At 42.9% G+C, this 21,936-nt stretch overlaps 3 protein-coding genes across 4 annotated transcripts; 1 reads left to right on the top strand and 2 right to left on the bottom strand.

The window, feature by feature from the left end:
* Nucleotides 1-1,389: 1,389 nt before the first annotated feature.
* On the top strand, nt 1,390-6,745 carry LOC143359138 (ethanolaminephosphotransferase 1). The gene is made up of 8 exons (XM_076796860.1): nt 1,390-1,758; nt 2,770-2,838; nt 2,909-3,101; nt 3,183-3,445; nt 3,525-3,682; nt 3,767-3,947; nt 4,211-4,387; nt 4,458-6,745. The coding sequence occupies exons 1-8, from the start codon at nt 1,687-1,689 to the stop codon at nt 4,518-4,520; spliced, it is 1,176 nt and encodes a 391-aa protein (XP_076652975.1). The 5' UTR covers nt 1,390-1,686; the 3' UTR covers nt 4,521-6,745.
* Nucleotides 6,016-7,511, bottom strand: LOC143359139 (coiled-coil-helix-coiled-coil-helix domain-containing protein 7). Its single transcript, XM_076796861.1, has 3 exons — nt 7,229-7,511; nt 7,032-7,130; nt 6,016-6,972 (listed from the first exon to the last, which is right to left on the bottom strand). The coding sequence occupies exons 1-3, from the start codon at nt 7,325-7,327 to the stop codon at nt 6,865-6,867; spliced, it is 306 nt and encodes a 101-aa protein (XP_076652976.1). The 5' UTR covers nt 7,328-7,511; the 3' UTR covers nt 6,016-6,864.
* A 131-nt stretch (nt 7,512-7,642) lies between these two features.
* Nucleotides 7,643-14,507, bottom strand: LOC143359137 (uncharacterized). 2 transcript variants are annotated; one of them, XM_076796858.1, is made up of 14 exons: nt 14,259-14,507; nt 13,989-14,113; nt 13,739-13,893; nt 13,563-13,668; nt 13,314-13,496; nt 13,068-13,230; nt 12,253-12,995; nt 11,839-12,194; nt 11,548-11,681; nt 9,783-9,928; nt 9,418-9,651; nt 8,893-9,218; nt 8,510-8,827; nt 7,643-8,391 (listed from the first exon to the last, which is right to left on the bottom strand). In XM_076796858.1, exons 2-14 carry the CDS (start codon nt 14,062-14,064, stop codon nt 8,302-8,304), a joined length of 3,030 nt encoding a protein of 1,009 aa, XP_076652973.1. In that variant the 5' UTR covers nt 14,065-14,113; nt 14,259-14,507; the 3' UTR covers nt 7,643-8,301. The 2 variants fall into 2 exon arrangements, with proteins under 2 accessions (XP_076652973.1, XP_076652974.1); XM_076796859.1 differs by having other exon boundaries at nt 9,418-9,648; nt 14,259-14,506.
* Between the last annotated feature and the right edge of the window lie 7,429 nt (nt 14,508-21,936).

The raw sequence follows: 21,936 nt of genomic DNA, 5'->3' as shown, positions 1-21,936 counted from the left end.
TAATTTCCCCCCACACTCGACATTCCTTCCGTGACGTATAGCAAGATTCATTATGAGACTGAGTACGTATATTTCCAGCAATTATAAATGATGATGAACTTTTTACTGGTGATCTCACCGCCGCGTTATATAAACGCCGCTTGTACCATCGATTACCGTCCGCTATCCCACCTATATAACAACAGGTATTAAATCAAATCGTTGGCAGCGTATCTGGCACAGGACATTATGGTTCTAATCGCTTATAGTCGTTACAATAGCTACGCCCATAACACTTGTAAACGGGGTGGACACTGTCCACAGCTACTAGACTATAAATTCCAGGCGTCGTCCACAGAAAAACAGAATGAATCCATATGCAACGGTGGTCATCCATCTAAAATTTAAAAGCTCTGGGGCTTTGGGTTTAACCCTCCGACCCGGCGGTGGCCGGGTCTTTCTCGATCTAGTTACATTCGAAACAAAAGAGAAAACTAACGTATCTAGAAGAAGTACCTCCAAAGATATGTTTAAAAAATTTAATAATTAAAGCAGTGAATAATTCTAAACATCGTCGACCATGTATATATATAATTGTATATAATTATAATTGTAAGAATGGTCTGCCAGCATGGTTTTCTTTTCCCCATGAATTTATTTGTCGTCCTATCGACAGCTATCAGCCATTAGACTATAAATTCCAGTCTTCCGTTGAAAAAGCAGAGTCCATCTTACAAGTGCGTATTGTGTTAAAATATAGTCTATCGAGCCGGTTCAACCATGTCAGATGTATCTATAGATAAAACGCTTAAAAGTGGAAAAATTGCCATTTTTCACGATTTTCGACTTTTAATCGTTTATAACTCGTAAACGAATTGACCAATATCGGTGAAATTCTCAGCATGGATATAATTTATTCGAGCGAATCAAACACATTCTTTAAATTTTCAATACAGGCTCAGATGGAAAAGCTGAAAAAACCAACTTTTACTATTTCTTTTGCGATTCCGACCAATTCAAATTTTGTACACCTCGTCTAATAAACTAATCCTTCTAACTTCTCAATAACATTCAAGTCATTCGATCTACATTTTAAAAAGTTATGTTGCTTCAAATAGTGTAGACTCAGTTGTGCTCGTTACTGTATATACGGGATGAGAGTCGGTCACGCAATAAATGTCGCAAGTGTCTTGCTAATGTATCTGCAGCGGCAGAGGATCGGGCCAATTCAAGAGCGACGCGCTATCAATGCGTAGTTCCATGCAGGCAGGGTTCGTGGTCTCGTGCCTCTCTCTCCCCTTCGACATTCACAGAGCCGGGGCTGGCTTGCTTGGGAATCGATCGGTCGACGCTCGCGCCGCGTTTGATTCGTTCCTCGTTTCTATCGGCACGTGAGGATCGGCCTTCAGACTGTCTCAGAATTGCTCAGAATCGTTGCTGGTACAGTCACAGTCGTGTCGCAGTAATCGTCGTCCACGCAGCTCAGCTCGCTGCCACCATGAATCGACGCTGAACGCCAAGCTACTCAACCCAGGAGCACGTGCTCGGACCGCGACCCCCCAGTGCCTTGAATGCGGACAGACCCAACTCGCGGCGCTTTTCACCCGGGGTAGGCCCGATCAGCCGAACGATCACGCCTAGGCCCGAGAATCGAACGAAATCAAACTCCCCTAAGCTGCGTCCGGAGACACCCACGCCGGCCCCAACATGTACCGGAAGCTGGGCCTCGAGGTCCAATACCTCACCGACCAACATCTCGCCGGCTTCGAGAGTTACAAGGTACTCGGACCACTCCCTTGGCTTGCCACTCCTGCCTCCCATGCTGACTGATGCTCACATTCCATGCGATTAGTCGGTAGTTGTTCGTTACCCTGATAGATTCCATCACTTCGCACTCCAGGCTTTTTACTTTCCCAGGGTTCGACCCTCTCATCGTCACACAACTGTGGTCGCATATGGTTTATCTTATTTTGTATCCCACTATCAATGGGGTACAGCACGACTAATGGTGACCTCCATGCTCTCCTCACTGACTAAAGGTCGGCCCAAACAAGACTGGGAAGAGACCGTGCACGTTTGGCCGCTAGATTCGAAACCAGGGTGTAGGGTTTAAGCACGGTCTCTTCCTGGTCTTGTTTGGGCCAACCTTAATGCTCCCATCCTGTGGGATTAGTTAGTAACTGTTTGTTGCCTTGATCATCTTCCATCGATTTACACTGCGATCCTCTTTCAACTTTTCCACTTTGGTTTGAACCATCGTTATAACTTTTGCTAGACTGTAGTCGCATATAATCACATGCTTCATTCTATTTTGCATCTGACCTGATTACCGTACTTTGTCCAATGAGTCGAGCCAGTAAGGATAAACAAATACCACTTGAGTCCGACAGAATTGAAGTTACATTTCTCGGATAGTTGGCAAAGGACACACGTGGTTTGTTTGTCTATACTTGTTTTGTTGGATCGAGTATAGACTGTGGATCTTTATGCAAAATAAAAATTGTTGGCATTGATTGCAAGAAATGGCAACTATATAGACTTTTCCCATACATTATATATATATTATATAAATGCATAAAATCCGTAGTCTACTGATTACTAATGGAACAGTTTCTTGGAACTTTACGAGTCGTCCACTTCATTGGATTAAAATCAATACGCCTCTGTTTGCTTTCCTGTGATAAACATATCGTAAGAGGGTACTCATTGCTAACTGATTATGCAAGTCAAACAATGGAGTTGTTGGGAAACACGATTGAAATTCAATAATTTGTTGATATTTCTTTTCAGTACTGCTCTGTGGATACAAGCCCCCTCAGCGTGTATATTATGCACCCATTTTGGAATAAAGTGGTGCAGGTATGTTCATAGAAAAACGTACGCTACAACCAGTATAATACAATTGTTACTTAATTGTTCATTGTTTTAGTATTGTCCGAAATGGGTCGCCCCAAACATGTTAACTTTCTCTGGATTCCTCTTCACTGTCTTCAATTTCGTTATGTTTGCGAGTTATGATTACTACATATATGCATCCAGCGATGATAAACCACAGTACCCGCCTATACCAAGATGGGTATTCGCGTTGGGTGCGTTCAATGTCTTCATGGCTTACACCCTCGGTGAGTACAAACACCATAAACAACTACTTGAACACGTTCGCAACCAGCACTTAAATTTTCTCATATTTGGTTTGGTTACAGATGGTATAGATGGAAAACAGGCAAGGAGAACGCAGACATCTGGTCCCCTAGGGGAGTTATTCGACCATGGACTGGATAGTTGGACAACAATGTGGATCACTGTGTGCATGTTCTCTGTGTTCGGTCGTACGGATCACAGTGTATCTCCGATTAGGATGTACTTCATACTGTGGAGCGTATTTGTGAACTTTTACTTGACTCATTGGGAGAAGTACAACACGGGTGTGCTGTTCCTTCCATGGGGATATGATTTATCCATGGTGGTAAGTATTTAACAATACTGTTGTTGTTTCAGTGCTCTTAGCAATAGATACAAAACTAAGAGATTTGTTCAATTTCCAGGGCACTACCACAGTGTTTATTATATCGAGCATAGGGGGACACGAAACCTGGAAATTCATGTTGCCCGGCGAGATATCTGTGGGCGTGATGTTCGAGATTGTACTATATGTCACCGCTATCGTGACCAGCTTACCCGTGGTGCTTTGGAACATATACAAGTGAGCGCATTTGTTGAAAAGTATACATACAAGCGAGTGCATTCATCCAATCGATATTTACTAAAACCATCTTTCTGTTTCCAGATCGTACAGGGACAAGACTGGCAAAATGAGAACATTCCTAGACGCTATAAGACCTCTGATACCTCTAAGCATGCTCTTCGCAATCTCGACAGTGTGGGTGATGCACTCGCCCAGCAACATTGTGGAGAAAGACCCCAGGATCGTCTTTCTGACTGTTGGAACCATTTTCTCCAATATATGTGTAAGATTCTCTTGACCAACGGCGGTATTCTTATTTTCCTGGTCGTTTTTGCGCGAATTTTTCCATGATTTTTTTCAAGTGAAACTAATGAAAATTGAAAAGAACATGAGTCGACGGTTCATCTTGAAAACTTGTACGATTTAATGTATATTATATGTGATTTTCTGAAACTGAACAACCAGAATACTCCCACAAACGGCACAAAGATCCGCAGTCTATAAATAATTAATTTAACGGTGGCTAATGTTGTGTTGTATTTTCAGTGTCGCTTAATCGTGTCGCAAATGAGTAACGTTAAATGTGAAATATTCGCGTGGATTCTGGTGCCCATGGGAGTAGCAGTGGCTGTTACTTTCGTCTTGCCTAGCACTGATTTGATATTCACCTACATCGTCGCTGTGATTGCACTGTTGTCACATATTCATTACGGCACCTGTGTGGTAAGCATTGTAATGCGATAAAAAAAAGCACTACTCAACATGTTAATCTAATCACTATTGTTTGTTCCAGGTGCGCCAGATGTGCCGTCACTTCCGTATTCACACGTTCCGCATTAAGGATCGCGTCGATTGACTACTTGCCGACGATACATGTTAAAAACGAAGAAAAAGAGAAAAGCGAGTCGGAGCCACCTACGAATCAGTGAGTACAGAGCAGACAAGAGCAAGGAGCGAAGAAAAACCGTTCTCAGCTCGGAGAGGGTCTCCAATTAACCCCGAGAGACTTTGGACGGCGTTAGAAAAAAAAGTCATTCATGCATCCAATCATTGCTGATCACATATCCATGAAAGAAGTACCTGTTACGTGATCTTATATTTATTTCGTCGCAGAGGCAAACAAAATCGTTCAAATCCTCGTGTTGCTGTGATATACATAGCCGCGGAAAATCACGCTTCTTTCGGTACCGGTCGATACACGCATACTGTTCCCGGTATTCACGGTTTAGTGCATTTTAGAGCAATCGATATAGATAATGAAGGAAGGAGAGAGAGAGAGGTGTGTAGCAAGCACTCTATCGACTTCTGTATTGTCTTTTTGTGTTCAGTTTCGTAAAACTCTGACTAAGTGTACGGAGGGAGGTTTTCTTTTCGTTCTTCGTTTTTAACATGTATTGTCTGTGTAGTTAATCGACTAGGCTCGCTCGACGTGGTTGTGCGCATTCTGTCAACTGTCAACTGTCAACTGCTACACAGTGTTAGTTCGTTCATGGAGGTAATGACACAGTGAGGTCTTACGGTACAGACTCAGAAATGACCGGTGCGGCTGCGAAGAGCACTTCGACACTCCAACTCTACGGAATGTGTTCAGCGATTCAATATAATAGTTAGAACAAAAAGGAAAGTGGTAGCCCGGAGAAGAGTGAAAGGTTTCCTCTGACTTGACGATGACTAAAAATGGAGATTATTCTAGAGGCAGACTGCTTCGAAGAGCGTTAGGACCACCTGTCCTAATCCATGACACTTTTCATTGGATCCTAGAGACCTCGCTACCTCATCATAGTTGGAACTGTATCGATGAGATATAATGTAGACAGGATTCATTCTAAAAATGGAATCTGACTATATCCTGTCCACCGATCGTGAGTGGAGCTGTACGAGTGACAGTTGATCGACAGTCGCATAACCGCCGAGTTAGCTTAAATGGACTTTAATACGGATCGATGAGGGGGAGCATCGGGTTTCATTAGCAGCCGCGATGAGGCACCTGTAAAGAGACATTATTTATTTTCGTGTAAGGATGCATGTGTATGTTATGTTGCATTTAACGAGGACCTAGCGCATCAACCGCTGAATCCACGAATTCCATAACAATTTAGGCTATAAAACAATCTAGAATCGTCAATTCGAGCGGGAACCAAGAGGGGGATTCCTCTGTCGTTCCTCCTGTAGCGAAAAGACTATTCTGTATATAATATACATATTATATATACGTGTATATATACATATATTTTCTTGGAAACGAATGGAACGCGTGATATACTGTATACTCAAAATTACGCTACGCATTTGCTAGCTTTTCTCGACGTGGGAAAAATGTTTCCGGTGGAACGGAGTGTCGTGCACCGTTCCTCTTTTTTTTTTACTTTATTAAAAAATGAGGGAACGTTGCTCGACGATCCGTTTCGATCACTCTGTGTCAATTCCTCAAGTGATCAATACTCTAGAAATTATCTTTTGCGTTGGAAAGCATGTCCTTCATGACAATAGCAGATAATGTACAATACGTAGACGGTAATTATTTTTTAAGTTATCTTTTAAACTTAAACCAACTGTTTTGGGGGGGGGGGGGTTAAATCGCAGACCCGAAGAGAACACCAGCGAGATACATTTACTCGCCTAAATGTGAATGCTAACTTTCGGTAGTGGCAGACGTTGGAAGCCTATGATCAAAGTAATACATTCGAGTAAGTCGTAAAATAAATAGAATATGCATCAGAATTTTTTCCCCCGTTCAATTTTTTTGCTAGTTCCGCTCATTACAATGTTCGATTCAGCAAGTTTCTTTTGTTCGACACACTTCGCTAGTCCGTTTTTTTGTTTACATTAAGTGTATTTGTAGTTGTAACTACGACGATAAGATGCGTTGTTACTTGTAACGAGAAGTTAAGTGTTTTGAACGTTAGCGAACCTCCGAATTTCTGCAAAATTTAGTATCTTGTATATATAATATAAACAGTAACGAGTATAATGAAGGACATAGTGTACTCATAGCTGAATTTTGTTAGACGGTCAATGTAATCACACACTATTCTCCAAATATTTGTTTCTGCCAAAGATATTAAAAAGATTTTATGTAAATCGCCGTTTATTCTCCCTGTCTACCTTCAGACGTACACGTTCAACATTCTTTTCTTCGCGGGAAATTAATTATTAACTGTACAACGATTAAAAAGATAATAACACAAGATCTACAATAGTTATGGCACAAAAGTCTTCAAGTATTCTGCCTTCACTTTGCTTCGATCCTCCGGCAAAGGAAGCGGCGGTTCGATTCCCTTCGACTTTCGATCGGATGCAACGCTTGCCTGAAATTATTTCTTTTTTTACCGCTGTAAACTAATCAAACGCGATTAGAGATAATTACCCAAAACTTTTTGCATATCTTGTAATTCTCAAAGAAGGGCTCGCACCTGCTGTGTACGTAGCTGTTATTGTCAAGGCACTGCAAAGACATTAAATGCTCCTGTAACAGAAACGAATTAAGGAAATGAGAATCGAGTAGCACGATTTGAGGTTAGAAAACCGAAAGAACTAACCTAAAAATCATCAAGTTGCCAATACCTGTAGACAAGGATTATTTAACTCTTGGTTCCTCTTCAACTCATTTTCTGGCGGTGCGTTCACCGTCTTTTGGGCTACTGGAGGGCCTATTTTAGTCATTGTTATATTTATCTAGAATCTAGACGAGTTTCGCTGACCACCTACCTAACCTATAAATCGATAAAACTTCTTGTAATACAGCTCGATTGTATTAAATACAATATTCACAAGATATTTTTTATGATTTTTATTGTAACACAGTAATATTTTGTAAGATATATTAAAATATTTGCAATATTTTAGACTCTTCTCATAGTTACACCATTCGAGACCAAGAACGGGACTATGCGGAGCAGTGAACACTATTCGTTACCGAACTGACCGGTTCACGTGTCTAATTGATTTGTAAGGCGATTGCAAAGACACAATACTGTATATATAATATATATGTATTTCGTTGATCCTGTATTTACATATCATTACAAAAAAGAAAAAACAGTTTTGTAAAGCGTACAATCTTACAAACAAATTCCCTCAATGATACTGACCTTCTTATGGTTTGTTTAAAAAATATTCTAGCTCTGGAAGCATTTAAGCATGATCTCTCATTCTCGCCGCTCGAGTAACATCGATAATTGTTTTTTATTAAATTAATATCTTAGTTTATATATATATAGTAACCAGTCACAATCCGGTCGATCTAACATTTAAGTAGCGGTTCTCTCGAATATAAAACCAAAGGTGCGCGATATGTACAACGTGGTGAACGCAATCCTGATTGAAACCTGGGGAACAATAAGTAAATGCCAGTGAGCAGCGAACAATGCGATAGTCGTTCCCATTGTTCCTATTCATCGTCTGATTTCAAACAGTAAAACCGAGAGGAGTTGTAATAACATTAACTGCAGGTACGAGAACACTATACGGGCAGTGGTACAGTGCGCTATCAACTTTACAACGTTACATCTAGAAAATACAATTCCCAAACGACCACGAAGTCTCAAACGATTCTCGTGGTCCTTGCATTCAAGATCCCCATGGACACCGACGAGATCTCGAGCCAGGCTGAAACTCGTTATTTTGTCCTCGGTACCCTAAGTGTTCTCGAAGTTTTGTTGCACCTTCTGCCACTTTGCTACCATGCTGGAAACCTCTTTGTGTTTCTTGCTGATCCCGACCCTCGCCTGAAACATTATATTCTTTGAGCTTACACGTCCCAACCCTTGTTGACAAATTTTTTAAATGTTTTTACTGTTTCGCATTTGATCTAGCCATTCTATCCATATTGATTGGAAATTATACCTTCTTCTTCTTCTTCTCCTTCATGCTGGCCTCAGCGTGTAGAGCCTCCAGCTCCATGTCCACCTTGGCTTCCTCCACAGGCAAGGACGACTCGGTTGTCACTGTGTCCTGTCTTTGAGGTGGTTTCTCAGGTCTGCTGTTCTCTATACGAGCGATGTCACTGTAAAACGAGTCCAGAGCAGATACCAGGGACTCCTTGGCTGTTTTAATGGGTGGCTTCTCGATCACCTTATGGTTTGTGTATATGGGCGTGTAGTCCGGTATAATTTGGATCGTCGGCTGCACACCGTGCTTGTGGGGAAGTACTAAGGCTGCTGACTGCTCGAACAAAACACAATATTGACAGCGCCTCTGGACATGAACCTGGTCGTTCAAAAACTTACAGAATGCAAGTGCTGGTAAGCTGGGTACTGAAGGTAGTGCTCCTGAACAATGGCTGCCGGGTGACTCAAGATAGGAACCGTTGGATCCCTGACAGCAGCATCGTACAACGTACTACCTTGAGGCTGCACAGCACTGTATATGATCCTCTTCAATGCGGTCGCTGGTAATTCGTAGGGCGCTTCTGTCAAGTCCACACCCGGTGGCAGGGGTTCTACGTTGGTCACGTTGGCTATATTTGTCAAACTGTTAGCCTGAGGTGACAGCGAAGTTGCTGAATGCGAGGACATGGCTGCGTTCTCCAGGTGGTTCACCTCTGCGATCCCCTCTGTGGAAGATCAGAACACTTTAGTCGCGAATAGACTGCGGATCTCTATGCAAAATAAAAATTGTACAAAACAGGAACCATGCAGAAGTTTCATTCTTCCTTTAACGACTTTAGTTAGCTCGAACTAGCACATAAATATTTTTTTAATCTGTCCACTGATTGGCACTTACTCATTTTCATGAAATAGTAGAACACTCACCTTTCCCTACTCGTTGCTTTTTACTGTCCATAGTGTCGCTGCCTTTGTCTCGTTTCCTTTTGTCCTTCTTCATGTCGTTTCCATAGATTCTTGGTGGAGGAGATGGGCTTGGGTTCGAGATTTGTGGTGGCGGTGTAGCTTCTACGTCAGGGTTCCTTGAAACTGCATCTTCGATCGTGTCGTTGTCTTCTGGTTGCTTCTTCGGTTTCGACTTTAATCCTTCTTCTTCTGCTGCTGCGAACACCATATTTTTGTATAAAGACACTTGGCGATAGACTATTAGTACCCAGTTTGAAGTTACGTCCAATCATTTTTGTGTCATAAATGCGCAAAATTCGCAGTTCAATGACGAACGAGGATCGTACCTGTTGCAATCATCTCGTCCTGTTCCATCGGCGGGGGCGTCGAGCAAATTTCCATTTCCTCTGCGCCACCGGCGATACCAGTGTCCGGATAGATCCATTGTGTCACTCCGGTGGCAGTGTTCTGGTAATAATATCGTTTATGCGACCTGGAAAAAAGCCCACCAGGGAATGTAGAACAGCTGAGGCGCAGGATGAAGGTTACTTGCATGTGTTACATTGACAGACAAACTTTCGAGGGACGTTGGTCCGTGAAAGGGACGTCCCAGCGAGTTTTCTAAAGCGACTTACTTGCTAGGAAACAAATATCAGTTAATACTCCTACCTGCGACTCGGCGTGGCATTTACTCAACTCAGCGAGACCCCCTTTATATTACATAAAGGATTAAGAGTGTTACTTAGCAGTTTACATAGCGGGGCGTTCTCTTCCGCAACACGAGCACCGAGCATACACAGTCGACAACGTCAGCGTTACGCTATGGCGAAATTAAGCGAATTGGTTATGAGTATTTGAGGGAGTTGTGCGAGTCGGGACAATCATTTTTAATGTTCTTGTTGCCGATTTTCTTTTCCTCTTTCTCTCTTTGTCTCTTTGCCTCTTTCTCTGTCTCTGTCTCCAAAGACAGGAAGCACTCAGAGAACTGTCATGTACTTTTTACACGGAGAAATGCTCCGGGTGGCAGTAAAAAGTAAAGATACATAACACGTTTACAGAATGAGATAGCTGAACTTGGTGGGTTCGTGAGATATTTATCAAGAAAATAAAAAAAAAAAAGAAGAAGGAAAGAAGAATATGTGTAACGTGTGTCATGGATCTCCAAACGATCGTTATTTTCAGCTTACATCCACTGCCCTGTCAGGAACCGATTCCCTTCTGTCCATTCTTGGCAAGCAGCTTCTTTGCATTTTAAGTTTCCTTCGGGAACTCCGTACAGGCACATGTGGCAATTTCATAGGGACTTTTCTCAACGATTAGTCTCTGGTGCCAGAAACCATCGAATGGTGTCCCGGTACATATTCTTCGATTTGAATGCTTGAAATCCTGGTGCGATCTTCATTCGTACTGTACGTCACAGTTCCTGTCGCTTTGCATAGCAATGCTGATCCGACTTTCTAGTTTCACTGACTCGATAGCTTTCTGGTTGACTCAATGACAAATTCGGAATGTCTCTACACTTTGTGTCATGTTCCATGGATAGGTTTCTCTTGAATCTTCTACATGTTTTTGGGCGCACAGCTTGTAGTGCACACAGTGCGTACGGTACACGCATGTTCTTGAAGGACCCCGTACTGAACACATTTCTATCTATGTTATTGCAATATGATCGAATCGTTTATAATAAACAACGCGGTCTCTTCATATATAATATATACTTTTTTGTTCTAAATTAATAAAATTTGCATTACTATATAAATCTACAAAAAATTTTCGAACGAACTTTTTATAATAATTACTCTGAAATTGATAAAATTATGTTGATTAACACCCTCGGCAGCGGTACGACTCATTCGATTCACATTTTTAAGATCTGACAAAATGGCAATTCGGTTTATCAAGAAAAAAAAACCGTATACGTATCGAAGTGCGAACACAATTGGTAGATTTTTTTTCGAGAACGCGACAAATGGACCAAGAACTGACAAGGCATTATACGATGCATGAAGATCTCAGAGCAGTGATGTGTATAACATACCACGATGTTTTGTATGGAACGAGTCATGTTTATTTGTACGAGATAATACACAAATTTTAGATCGTATACTATACCTATCCCACTGACAAAGCCATCCCGGCGGTGCTGCGTCTTGTTCCAAGCGTTCCAGTTCGTGACTGGTGTCAGTCAACCACCTACGCAAGTAACTCTTTTCTAAGTAACCTCCTTCCCACGCCACAAACAATGTCTGCAACAAAATAAAAACATTCTTAATAGCATCAGCATTACGTTAGCGATGTTGCCAGATATCCTCCAACAAAATAGAGCACATCTTAATAGACCTCTACTGCTAAGTTTCTCTTTACACTGTTTCGATAGCATAGAATTGCATTGTGTTTCCTCACCTGAAGCTGGATAGACATCATCTGTACAGGGGATACAGTGGGCTTCCCCTCGGACAGAAACTTCAGTTTCTCAAGTATGATTTGCGACAGTAGTGCAACCTCTCCTTCGTCCTCCTTCGAGTCGGCAGGTGCCTCAGACGCAGCTACAGCCTCTTCTTCAGCCTTGCCAGACTCCGCCACAGAGTCCACAGCATCCTCCGCTTTGTCTTCAGCTATCACAGTACTCTGTTCCTCCTGGTGTTCGCTCCGCGTTTCATCAGTTCTCTCAACACTATCAGGCATCACCTCCTCCTGTTGTACCTCAGGCTCCGGTTTGGTTTCCTCTTTGTCCACCGGTTTCTTCTTTGTGGATGGAACTGAAAGAACCACTCCTCTTAATCCACCTTGACGATAGATTAACACGAGCATCCTTACCATCGAACGCAATCCGCTTCTTTCTTTGGAAGAACTTGCTTCTGCCGTGCAGGTTGTCCAAGAACTTGTTTGTCTTTTGTCCATCATCCTCGGACCTCGAAACCGACTCCTCGCCACTATCCGCTTTCTCAGAGATCACCTCGTTGTCCAGTTCCTGAACATTCCTCCTGTCGTTCCCATCACTATCGTTGCTTTCTGGTATCCGGTGCACCTTCAAGCTTAAACTGTCTGCTGATTCCTCGGTCTGAGGGATTGGGAACAAAGCCTTCCTTTCTTGCCTGACCTCGAGCTCCTCCTCAGGTTCGGAGTCCTCGTCGTAACCGGGTACCAGAGACACGCGGAAATCGAAATCGGGGTTACTTTTTCCGCTAGCCTCATTCGCCGCGGCCTTAGACTCCCTAACAGATCGACTATCGCCAAGTCTTTCTGTACACTCTTCTGGTTCTTTGACTTGATTCTTCGAGTACTTCGTGTCCTTCTCTTCGACGATCTTTGTGTCTAAAACCTCTGCTTTTGTATTATCTGAGGAGTCTCTAGAGTCATGGTCTGAAGGCCCCTTCAGCATCTGAGGGTGTTTCACAGGCATCGACGAAGAGAATGTCTCGACTTTCGACTTGGTCGTTGAGTTTGCATTGACAGCCTCAACCGCAGACCCTGCAGGTGCGTCGTTCTTCGATTGACCTTCGTCTGCAGTGTCCGAGTCACTTTCTTCAGATCCATAAGAGGTTATCATTTCGATTTTTCTGTAATAATAGTTTCTCGGTTATGAGAGAGTAACGAGAATTCAGAAGAAAAGATAGGTTTCAGATATGCACCCGTCATCAGACTCGTTGTCCATTGTATCGGATGTGTTCGTGACGTCCTGGTCAGTCGATGGTTCCTGTTTCTTGGTAGTTTCATTGCGAATGTACCTGTTACGGTTTCGAGCCACTACTTCTCTTGGTATCATGCCTTCCGGTATGTTTTCGTGCGACTGGTCTATAGAAAAATTGTTTTTGAGTTAGCGGGAAGGTTTAAATGTATTTGTAAGCAGAAGAGAGTCAAGTGCAGCGTATAGTTACATGTGACGGACGAGAAATCGACCCAATGGGGGTCCTGCATAGAATGAGGTTTCATAACAGAGTTTGTTTTAACATTGTTCTTCATATACCGCAGTTCCTCTGGCATCTCCCATGTTACCTGATTGGTCTCTATGTGCCAGTAGTATGGGTAACCGGAAGACTCATCTATGCACTCTCTCCACACTAAAAGAACAATAAATTTTGAGTTGCAGACTTCCAGATCAAGGGAAAAGCTTCACGAAAGCTCACTTGATGCTTGTTGGTTGATATGGTGCGGCAACTGTGCATTGGAGTTCAATACATTATTACTGAACTCATTTGCTATCGGCTGTTTAGGAGCGATAAGTTGTATTTCCTGTGAATTGAACGTTTAGAATTACTTAGATGTAGAAGATAAGTATAAATTTGTACAGAAATGTACCCACCTTAAGGAAGTTATTCACTTGATCGTCTAACTTACAAACATCCTTCTTAGTGTCCTCTGTATCGCTGTCTGAGTTATAGTGGCAAAGAAGATTTGCCAGTGGATTTCCTGGTACATTTTGCCCATGGTAATCGAGAGCTGCTTGTTTTCGCTTATCTAAATGGGCAAATGTTTTGTTCTGTGATCAATGGTATCCTACGCAATTTATGTACAACTACTATATTTATTCAATGGTTGCTATAATTAATTACTTTGAACATGATCCCCGTGCGAACCAGCTTGAGACTGATTAAGTTCTAAGACAGGTCTCCTCTGACGCCGCTTCATAATAAAACATAAGACAAGTTGTGTATGCTATACACAGCACTAATTATGCCTGAAACCAAAAAAAGAAAAGACAATTTTGACCTCATCCTTATTGAAAACGGTGCGATATTACGAAAGTCGATGCTAGTAACGCAAGACACGGAAATAGACATAAATTAAAAATACATTTTCGTGTAAATATTCATGAAACTCACTCATAACCTTTAAATATCACCGATTAATTCGCTCGATGAGTTTCAGTATTAAGTACAATGTAACAGACCGAATACTGGCCGAATCGTTCAACAGCGGTTACAAAACGTACAAAAATACAATGCTAGACCCCTGTTGAATTTCCCTAAAAAATATTTCACAATTCGGAACAAAAGTTTTAGGTTATGGACCACTTCACCACAGAATCATATTGCCATTCGAAGAAGTATCTGAACAACGGAAGAATGCAATTCTACTGGCTCATCGGATCACGCGATTTTCCGAAAATCGCTTAACGGGAAAATTTGGAACTAGGGAGACCCTAGAAGCGCTACCTGACGGGAAATTTTGAACCAGGAAAAAGCACGCGTGTTTTAAATCCCAAAAATACGGAAAAACTTTGAAGCGCGCTTTGGAGGAAAATTTGGAATTCGGAAACGAACGCGGCCAATTCTAATTCTATAAATTGGGAATTTTAAACGGGAAAACAAGCGCGGGAAATTTAAACTTCACCAACTAGGGATGTAGTGCAGTCGGATGGGAAATTCAAACTTAATTCTCATCTTATTATTGGTTAAACTGTTATACGATTAACAAAACGATAAAATTCGGAAGAAATATACGGTTTGATGGCAATGAAGACAAGGTAGTTACTTATAACATATTTATTCATAATGTTTTAGTAATATACTCCTTACCGTAGACATGTATTTATATCATATGGCAGCATAGTACTATTACATTGTATAATATAGGTGAGGTGACTGACAGAACGATTCATATTTTAATTCTCTCTGTTCCCCGGCGTGTAATCACGCCGGCGATTGTATTCTTTCGTTCGCACACATTCATGCACGCATCGTCACACGTTTACGCCCGTTCGTGCGGTTCCAGCCTCGTTGTGATCGCGTTGAGGGATTTCTCTTTTCCCCCATGGAACATTGTAAGCCTGTCCCGCGGTCCTGTATCGCGAATCGATCGAGACTGGAACTGATCTCAGTGCCTCTCGCGAAGAATTGTTTCTCTTCTCCTCCCGATACTAATTTTTCTCCGAGCGCGTTTCGTCGATTCTCTTTCGTCTTCTTCCTTTTTTTTTTGTTGTTTCCTTTTGTTAATTAGCATTCGCGTTGATCGCGGCGCGTCACGGTGCATCGACCGCAAACTGCGAATCGGCACGGGTACAGTCGACCGTTGACGATCGCAAAACTTTGTTATCTACAATTAATTACTCGTCCTTCGTCTACTACGCTCGTAACATTGTCTCATACTTACTTCAGCTAGTTAAAATATCAATATACATTATAATATACTCTATGTAACGATAATGCAACATCTTAGTTAATTTATTATACTTTGCAACTTAGAAAAATAGTCCTGGCTAGGCGTGGCCGCGTCCCGTGGGAGCTCGCAATTAGAACTTTTTTCGAATGTTCGCGCGCTGCCGATTCCTTCTTAGGCCGGTCAGTAAAACAGCGAACTGCTGTACCGAGCGGCCCTAGGGGATTTATTGTATTCGGGATGCCGGGCCTGATTTATCGACGGAATACGCGTTGTATGATTGCCGTTGCATTGGCCCAATCGACGCAATGCTCTGTAAATGAAACTCTGTAAATGCAATCATGAGTGTCTCTAATACTGATTAATTTTGTGTTAAAAATCAACTGGATAAAGGATCCTACGCTTAAAGTCATCGCGATCGTTTTTAATTGACTGGGTTTCCCGGTTGCGTTCTAAAGAGGAGTTTCCCTGATCCGGGAAGGATTGGACTCTTCGAATTGATGAAATTTTTTTAAGTTGGTACGCGTTTCGGGTTGGACGTCTAGTTACTTTTCTCGTTCCCCTCTTCGATTGGTATCGGATCGACGAGGCTCGACGAATATCGAAACGGTCAAATCAGGTGACACGAACGCTTAACAAGCTCGCTAGGGAAATTTTTGTTGTCAGCAAGATAGTCGTTTATTTGTTGCAGCTGGTGTATAACCGAACGTTTAGCAAGAGAGCACGCGATGCGGTCACGGCACAATAAAGTCTATGAAAACAATCAACGGAACAACGGTAGTACTACCTCTCTGAAATCGTTACGCTCTACTATCCTACTATTGATTTATAATCGACCGACGACCGTCGCCGGCCGTAATTGGATTAGCGTGGACTTAACATCCACTAGATCGTCGTCAACCGGCGACGTTAGAACCCTACGCTCGAGCAAGATTCAACGGTTCACTATCAAGCATCATCCTCCACATTGGCTGTCAATACACGACCGATATAACTCGAGAACCCCTACCACAATAGAAACAACGAAAGATCCGTGTTATCCCTAGAAACCCCTGGAAATACTCCCTAGATTCCTGCCTGCACAACGCGACGCGTTTAAAGTACTTCGTTGATTTAGACTCGAGTATTGGCAGCCCGTAAACTGGCAAATCAAAAAGACACTAGATCTCAACGAAACCCCGGTTAATTGATTAATTCATCCTCGTCGCTCGCCATTTTGTCTACTACGTTCGCGTCCGATCGTTATTCACTAGTAACCTGTCTGCTATCTAGGGGAACCCCCTATCTATTTTTCCCCTAGATGATCGTGCACGCGACTCGGTTGATCGTAGAGGGTGCTGGCTGGTTCGGAGATATAACGTAACAAGGTTGGCGACCCTGCTCTGTAGAAATAACACTAGATCGACCGAGTTGCGCGCTTTCCATTCTACCACGAAGCACAGTCGAAGAAAATTGGATGTATCGTTGTAACCGGGCGTTGGCGCAAGCACGGACAATCATTGAAATGATCATCGAACCCTTTCACGATAAGTGGAAAATAAAACACAGGGCCGAGCACGACGAGTGGACGTATGCCTTAAATGATACTTGTATTATTATTATTATTAATGTTATTATTAATATTATTATTCTTTGCAATTCGAACGCGCATCGTTTATCATTCCTATCGTTACGTAATATTTATAATATTATTATCGTTACCGTTATTCATTATAATTATTCTTTAGAACGACATAAAAAAGTCAGTCCTTGAAAGCGAAGATGCCTCGTCGCCCAGCGTGCTCGGCGCGTCCCGGGATTTTCCGAAGACACGCGACAATATAACGAAACTAAATTCCCCTAGCGCCACTGACGGGAAATTCAAAACGAACCGAAACGGAACGAACGCGACGGACACACGCGAGACAGCGAATAATTACGAATATTTAAGTCTACCTACTGGGAGTCTCCATTAATTGATCTAACTGTTCTATTGCAGGAAATTCCAACTCGTTCCTCTGTTTTCCTCTCCCCCACTTCCTCTTTGGTGTTAAGGATTACTTGTATTCTGCGCTCTTACACTTTCTTAGGGCTGCGTCCGATTTTGCCGATCGCTTTAGCGACCTTCCCTTGAATTAATCAGTAGTAATTATCGTTATTATCATTAAAAAGTAACTAGCGCGCGCCGCGAATGGAAGAGTCGAGTTCGAGTTTCTGTCGATTGTCGGGAGTGGTTTCTCTTAAACGCAAAGGTCGTGCTGAACAGGGTTGCGACAGGCTGCCGGTTTAAAGAAAGTCCCTAGGCGACGGGCGGCAAATTCGAACGCATTTACAATTGACACTGTCACTCGCCGGAAACAAGCCCGTGTGTAATTTCGTTTCGATTTCGTTCTCCGGATACGTTGTGACGCATAACACCCCCCACCCCCTCCCAATCACCGCCTCTGTCTCTCTTTTTTGCTCGATCGATGATTCGCCTAGTTCATTTATCCTGGTTCGCATAAGCGGTCAATGGATAACTCTAGCATCGACGCGCCGCGACACGCGTTTACAAATCGTAGTAATTATACCGACACGCTACTATATATATATACTTTTTTTTTCTTCAATATAATATATCTACCTTCTTGATATAGCGACCAACGATAGTTGCTTTATTCTCCTCCATTTTTATATGTATAATTTTTATATATATATATGCTTTTTTTGTGTCATATGTATATATATATATAATATTTATAGTATCTCTCTCTCTCTCTTTTCGCATATTTTTAGCCGTGTTACGCGCGGTTTACATTCGTCCTTTGGACAGTTCAGCAGCTTCGATCGATGGATTCGATCGGTTCCGAATCGTCTAATCGCCCTCTTTTTTTCTGTGTTTTTTGTTTTAATTAAACGCTTCGCACTAACGTCCTCTCTTAGATAGAATACTGATAGAACATACAGTCATCCGTCGTCCCTCTGTCCACACACCCTCCCCTCTCTTCGTTTCTCTGTCTTGTTTTCGTGTCGCAATTCAATATTTATACCTTCTCGTTAAACACGTTTTTTGTATTCTAACGCCTCGTTCGCCGCCATATTCCTGCCCCTCTATCCTTTCTCCTTTTTAGTAGCTTTTGCTCTTTATACTATCCTTTCGTCATTCGCACGCTCTCTTGTACACACCACTCGCACACTCGGCTCTATAAATATATTTTATAGACTTAGAATTTTCAATTCTCTGGGCGATTTGATCGCCTGGCTGCTTCGTATCATCTCCCCCACCTCCGATTGATCTCAACGTTCACGCCCACGCACGCGTTCCTCTCTTTGCTACTTCGTTATGTCTCGTCCGCAACAATTCACTCATTCAGACTTCGCGCGCTTCGTGACTCTGCGGGCGCTGCTCGCGCGCCGGCGCACTGGCGACCCGCGTACTCTAGGTTGGCAAGACTGGCACGCTCGAAATTCAAGCCCGGGCCATTTTGAACACCTTGAAATTCGTGACGAATCTTTAACGATCTTTAAATGAAATTAACGTATACATTATGGATAACAACGAATTTAATCGTTGTAAAAATTTGTAAAAAGTTGTAAAAAATCATTTGTGCAAGACAGAATACAAACCATGGTCTTCAGGTTCCAAATATTTCTAGAGTAAAAATATAAAAGGAATGATAAAAAGAGAACTTATATGCGATGAAGTTAGAGGATTCCCAGCGTTAGGCGCGCAACCAGCGTCTCCGGCTATAGTGTATGATACAACAAGTGATTTGCGACTACCCACACTCGCGCACCGTTCCCGCAAAAACAGAGAGTTTCACAGGCTCCTCTCTCTCTACGTAATCGTAAGCTTTTGTCTTGCACTCTCGTGATTCGTCACACGTCGACGATGATACTATGTATAGGAATCCGATGATCTAAGCACTGATTAATATGTACACCGTCTATAGAAACTCCTCTATATAATCTTGATTAACTTTGTATAGAAATGATGATGCGAACGTCACGGAATCGTTGATCAATTCAAGTACAGACTTTTGCGAACGTGTGTCGAGAAGCAAATTTCTCTCGTGGCTGAGCACGCGTGCGCGCGAACTTCGAATTCGAATTTCCCGCGCCCATCGTACCGCCATGGCAAACCTAATCATTGTGCAAAAAGAGGTCGACCACCATCGCTCGTCATCGGTAAAAAATCGTACAAAAGTGTACACTCACTGCAGAAAGTCGAAGAGAACCGAAAAACAGTCGTACGTTTAGAGGACAAAGATATATGTATATATGTGTATATATATATGTATAGAACAAGAACAGCCCTAGATCCGTGTAGATCAGTCCGACTAGGAAAATAATTTCTCAACGAACCTTATTAGATGAGAACGCGCATGCTGTGTGTATGTGTGTATGTGTATGTATATCTTGATTTATGAAAATACGAGGTCAGAAGATGGATATGTGGAGAAACTGAATGATTCGATAAGTTGCGACCCTCCCCTTCGTCGTCATTGGGTTCTGGGGTTGTCAACTTGACGTCCATGGGGCCCGAAATGGGATCAGAGTTGGGTTAAGAATTATGAAGACTCCTTAGGGCGGGTAAACGTTCTTTCAACATGCTCTGAAGTTGAAAAGAGGGCCGTTATGGAGCCAAGTTGAGAACCACTGGCGTAAATAAAAAAGTCACTGGAATTAAGTTCGAAATGAAATTCAAGTGGACCGGTAATTTCCAACGAAGGGAAAGGACAGAACGTTCCACACAGTGCACGCAGCACAGTGTTTCCTAGTTTCACTTTCGGGGGCTAGGTCGAAGCTGCCACTAATCCTAAGAAAGCGTGTCTCTCTCGTCAGCAATTCTCGAAACGCGATTTCTATTCTCTATCAAATACTAAAGGCCCTCTTTAATCATCTCTTCGTTCTCCGCTTTCGTCTACGATAACCCAAGAATCCCGTTCGTAGGCCTCCACGAAAAACAAAAGGGATCCCCCCTCCCCGATCTCTATGATATGTAGGACAATGAAAGCTTCAGGGTTAAAACCTACGACCTAATTATGCCCCTGCTCGATGAAGGATGGAAACGATCAGGCGTAGACCTTGATCGACGGATCCGTGCTCGTTTGGTAACCTCGCAGGGCTCTTTGCGTCATCTGCCGTCGAACATAACCTAAAATCACGCTCTGTGATCCAGGTTAAGTTCAACAGCAGATCAGAGTCCAAAGTCGTCTATAGGACAGAAATTCAGCAAAGGGCCCAAACAGGTTCGCTACCCCCATTAGCAAACCCAGACTGGAATATCATGGGGGTTCGGCCCCCCTGAACTCTCCACACTCAACTTCACAACAATGGACAAAAGAAGAGGTAGAAAAATAAGACTCAACTATCTTGAAGTGTAGACCATTTGAAACAAACTGTCCTCTGTTGATACCCCAAGGGGGGTCCGCGCCGCCATGCCATTCTGTAACCCCCATCGGATCCGATGATGTCAGATATGTGTTCGCGGTGATTCTAGGAGACAGTGTCTCTCTTCCCCTCTCCCCCTCTACGTATAATTACACATGGAGCTACGTTTCTCTGGAAAATATTCGCGCAGCCTAGATCTGGCAACGCCGCCGGTACCCGAAACTGTACACCTTCAGGCAGACTATGGCCACAGCGAATCCGCTTTTGCGAGCAGTCAATGAACAAGATACAGCCAGCTCGTATATACACGAAGGGTATTTTCGCGAAATTTTGGATCAGGAAGCTTGGCCCAGATCTGCTACCATCTAAACATCATTACGGGACTATGGAAAGCACCTGAGGGTTTACTCATCGTAAACCCATAGGGTCTACCTATCCTTTGGGGTGGTTTGAACTGGCTAGCTAACTTGGGGGAGGTACTGGAACTATCTGGGACCAGTTTTAGAGACGAACCCCATAGGATCACATAGGGTACAGCCTCATTAAGACGTACCTAAGCTTGCAACCCCACTTTTTGATGTGTAGAACGCACCTGTGTGCAGACCCCATGTGTCCCAAGTTTGAAAGTGAATTAGAACTTAAAAATCAATTAACGACACACCACCGTGGCGTGTTTGGAGTGATTTGAACAGGTTTAACCTGCCCAACAAGCCCAAAGGAGCTGCACCACTCTTAGATTCTAGCCCCCTAATGGCCAAACCCCACGAGTTTGCTGTACCCTGTTCCTTGACCGAGCCTGTTTACGTACACCCCCATCCTCGCCCAAATTTTCAGCGGTATTACGTTACGCTTGCGACAGAACACGATGCGATATACATATGTACAGGTATCCCATCGGTCGTAACACCTCTACCCTCAGTCCCTCAGCTAGGTATTCTCTACCAGAGAAAGCGCTTCGTACCTCGAATCCCCCGAGAATGTGGAGCTCGGAAAAACGATGGAGAGACGACAATCCATGCTCGTCCTCGCCCGGCCGTGTGTGTCTGTGTG

This window comes from Halictus rubicundus, chromosome 11, assembly GCF_050948215.1.
Source record: "Halictus rubicundus isolate RS-2024b chromosome 11, iyHalRubi1_principal, whole genome shotgun sequence".
Taxonomy (NCBI): domain Eukaryota; kingdom Metazoa; phylum Arthropoda; class Insecta; order Hymenoptera; family Halictidae; genus Halictus; species Halictus rubicundus.
Note: the sequence above shows the minus strand (reverse complement) of the source record. Positions and strands in the feature narration are given on the sequence as shown.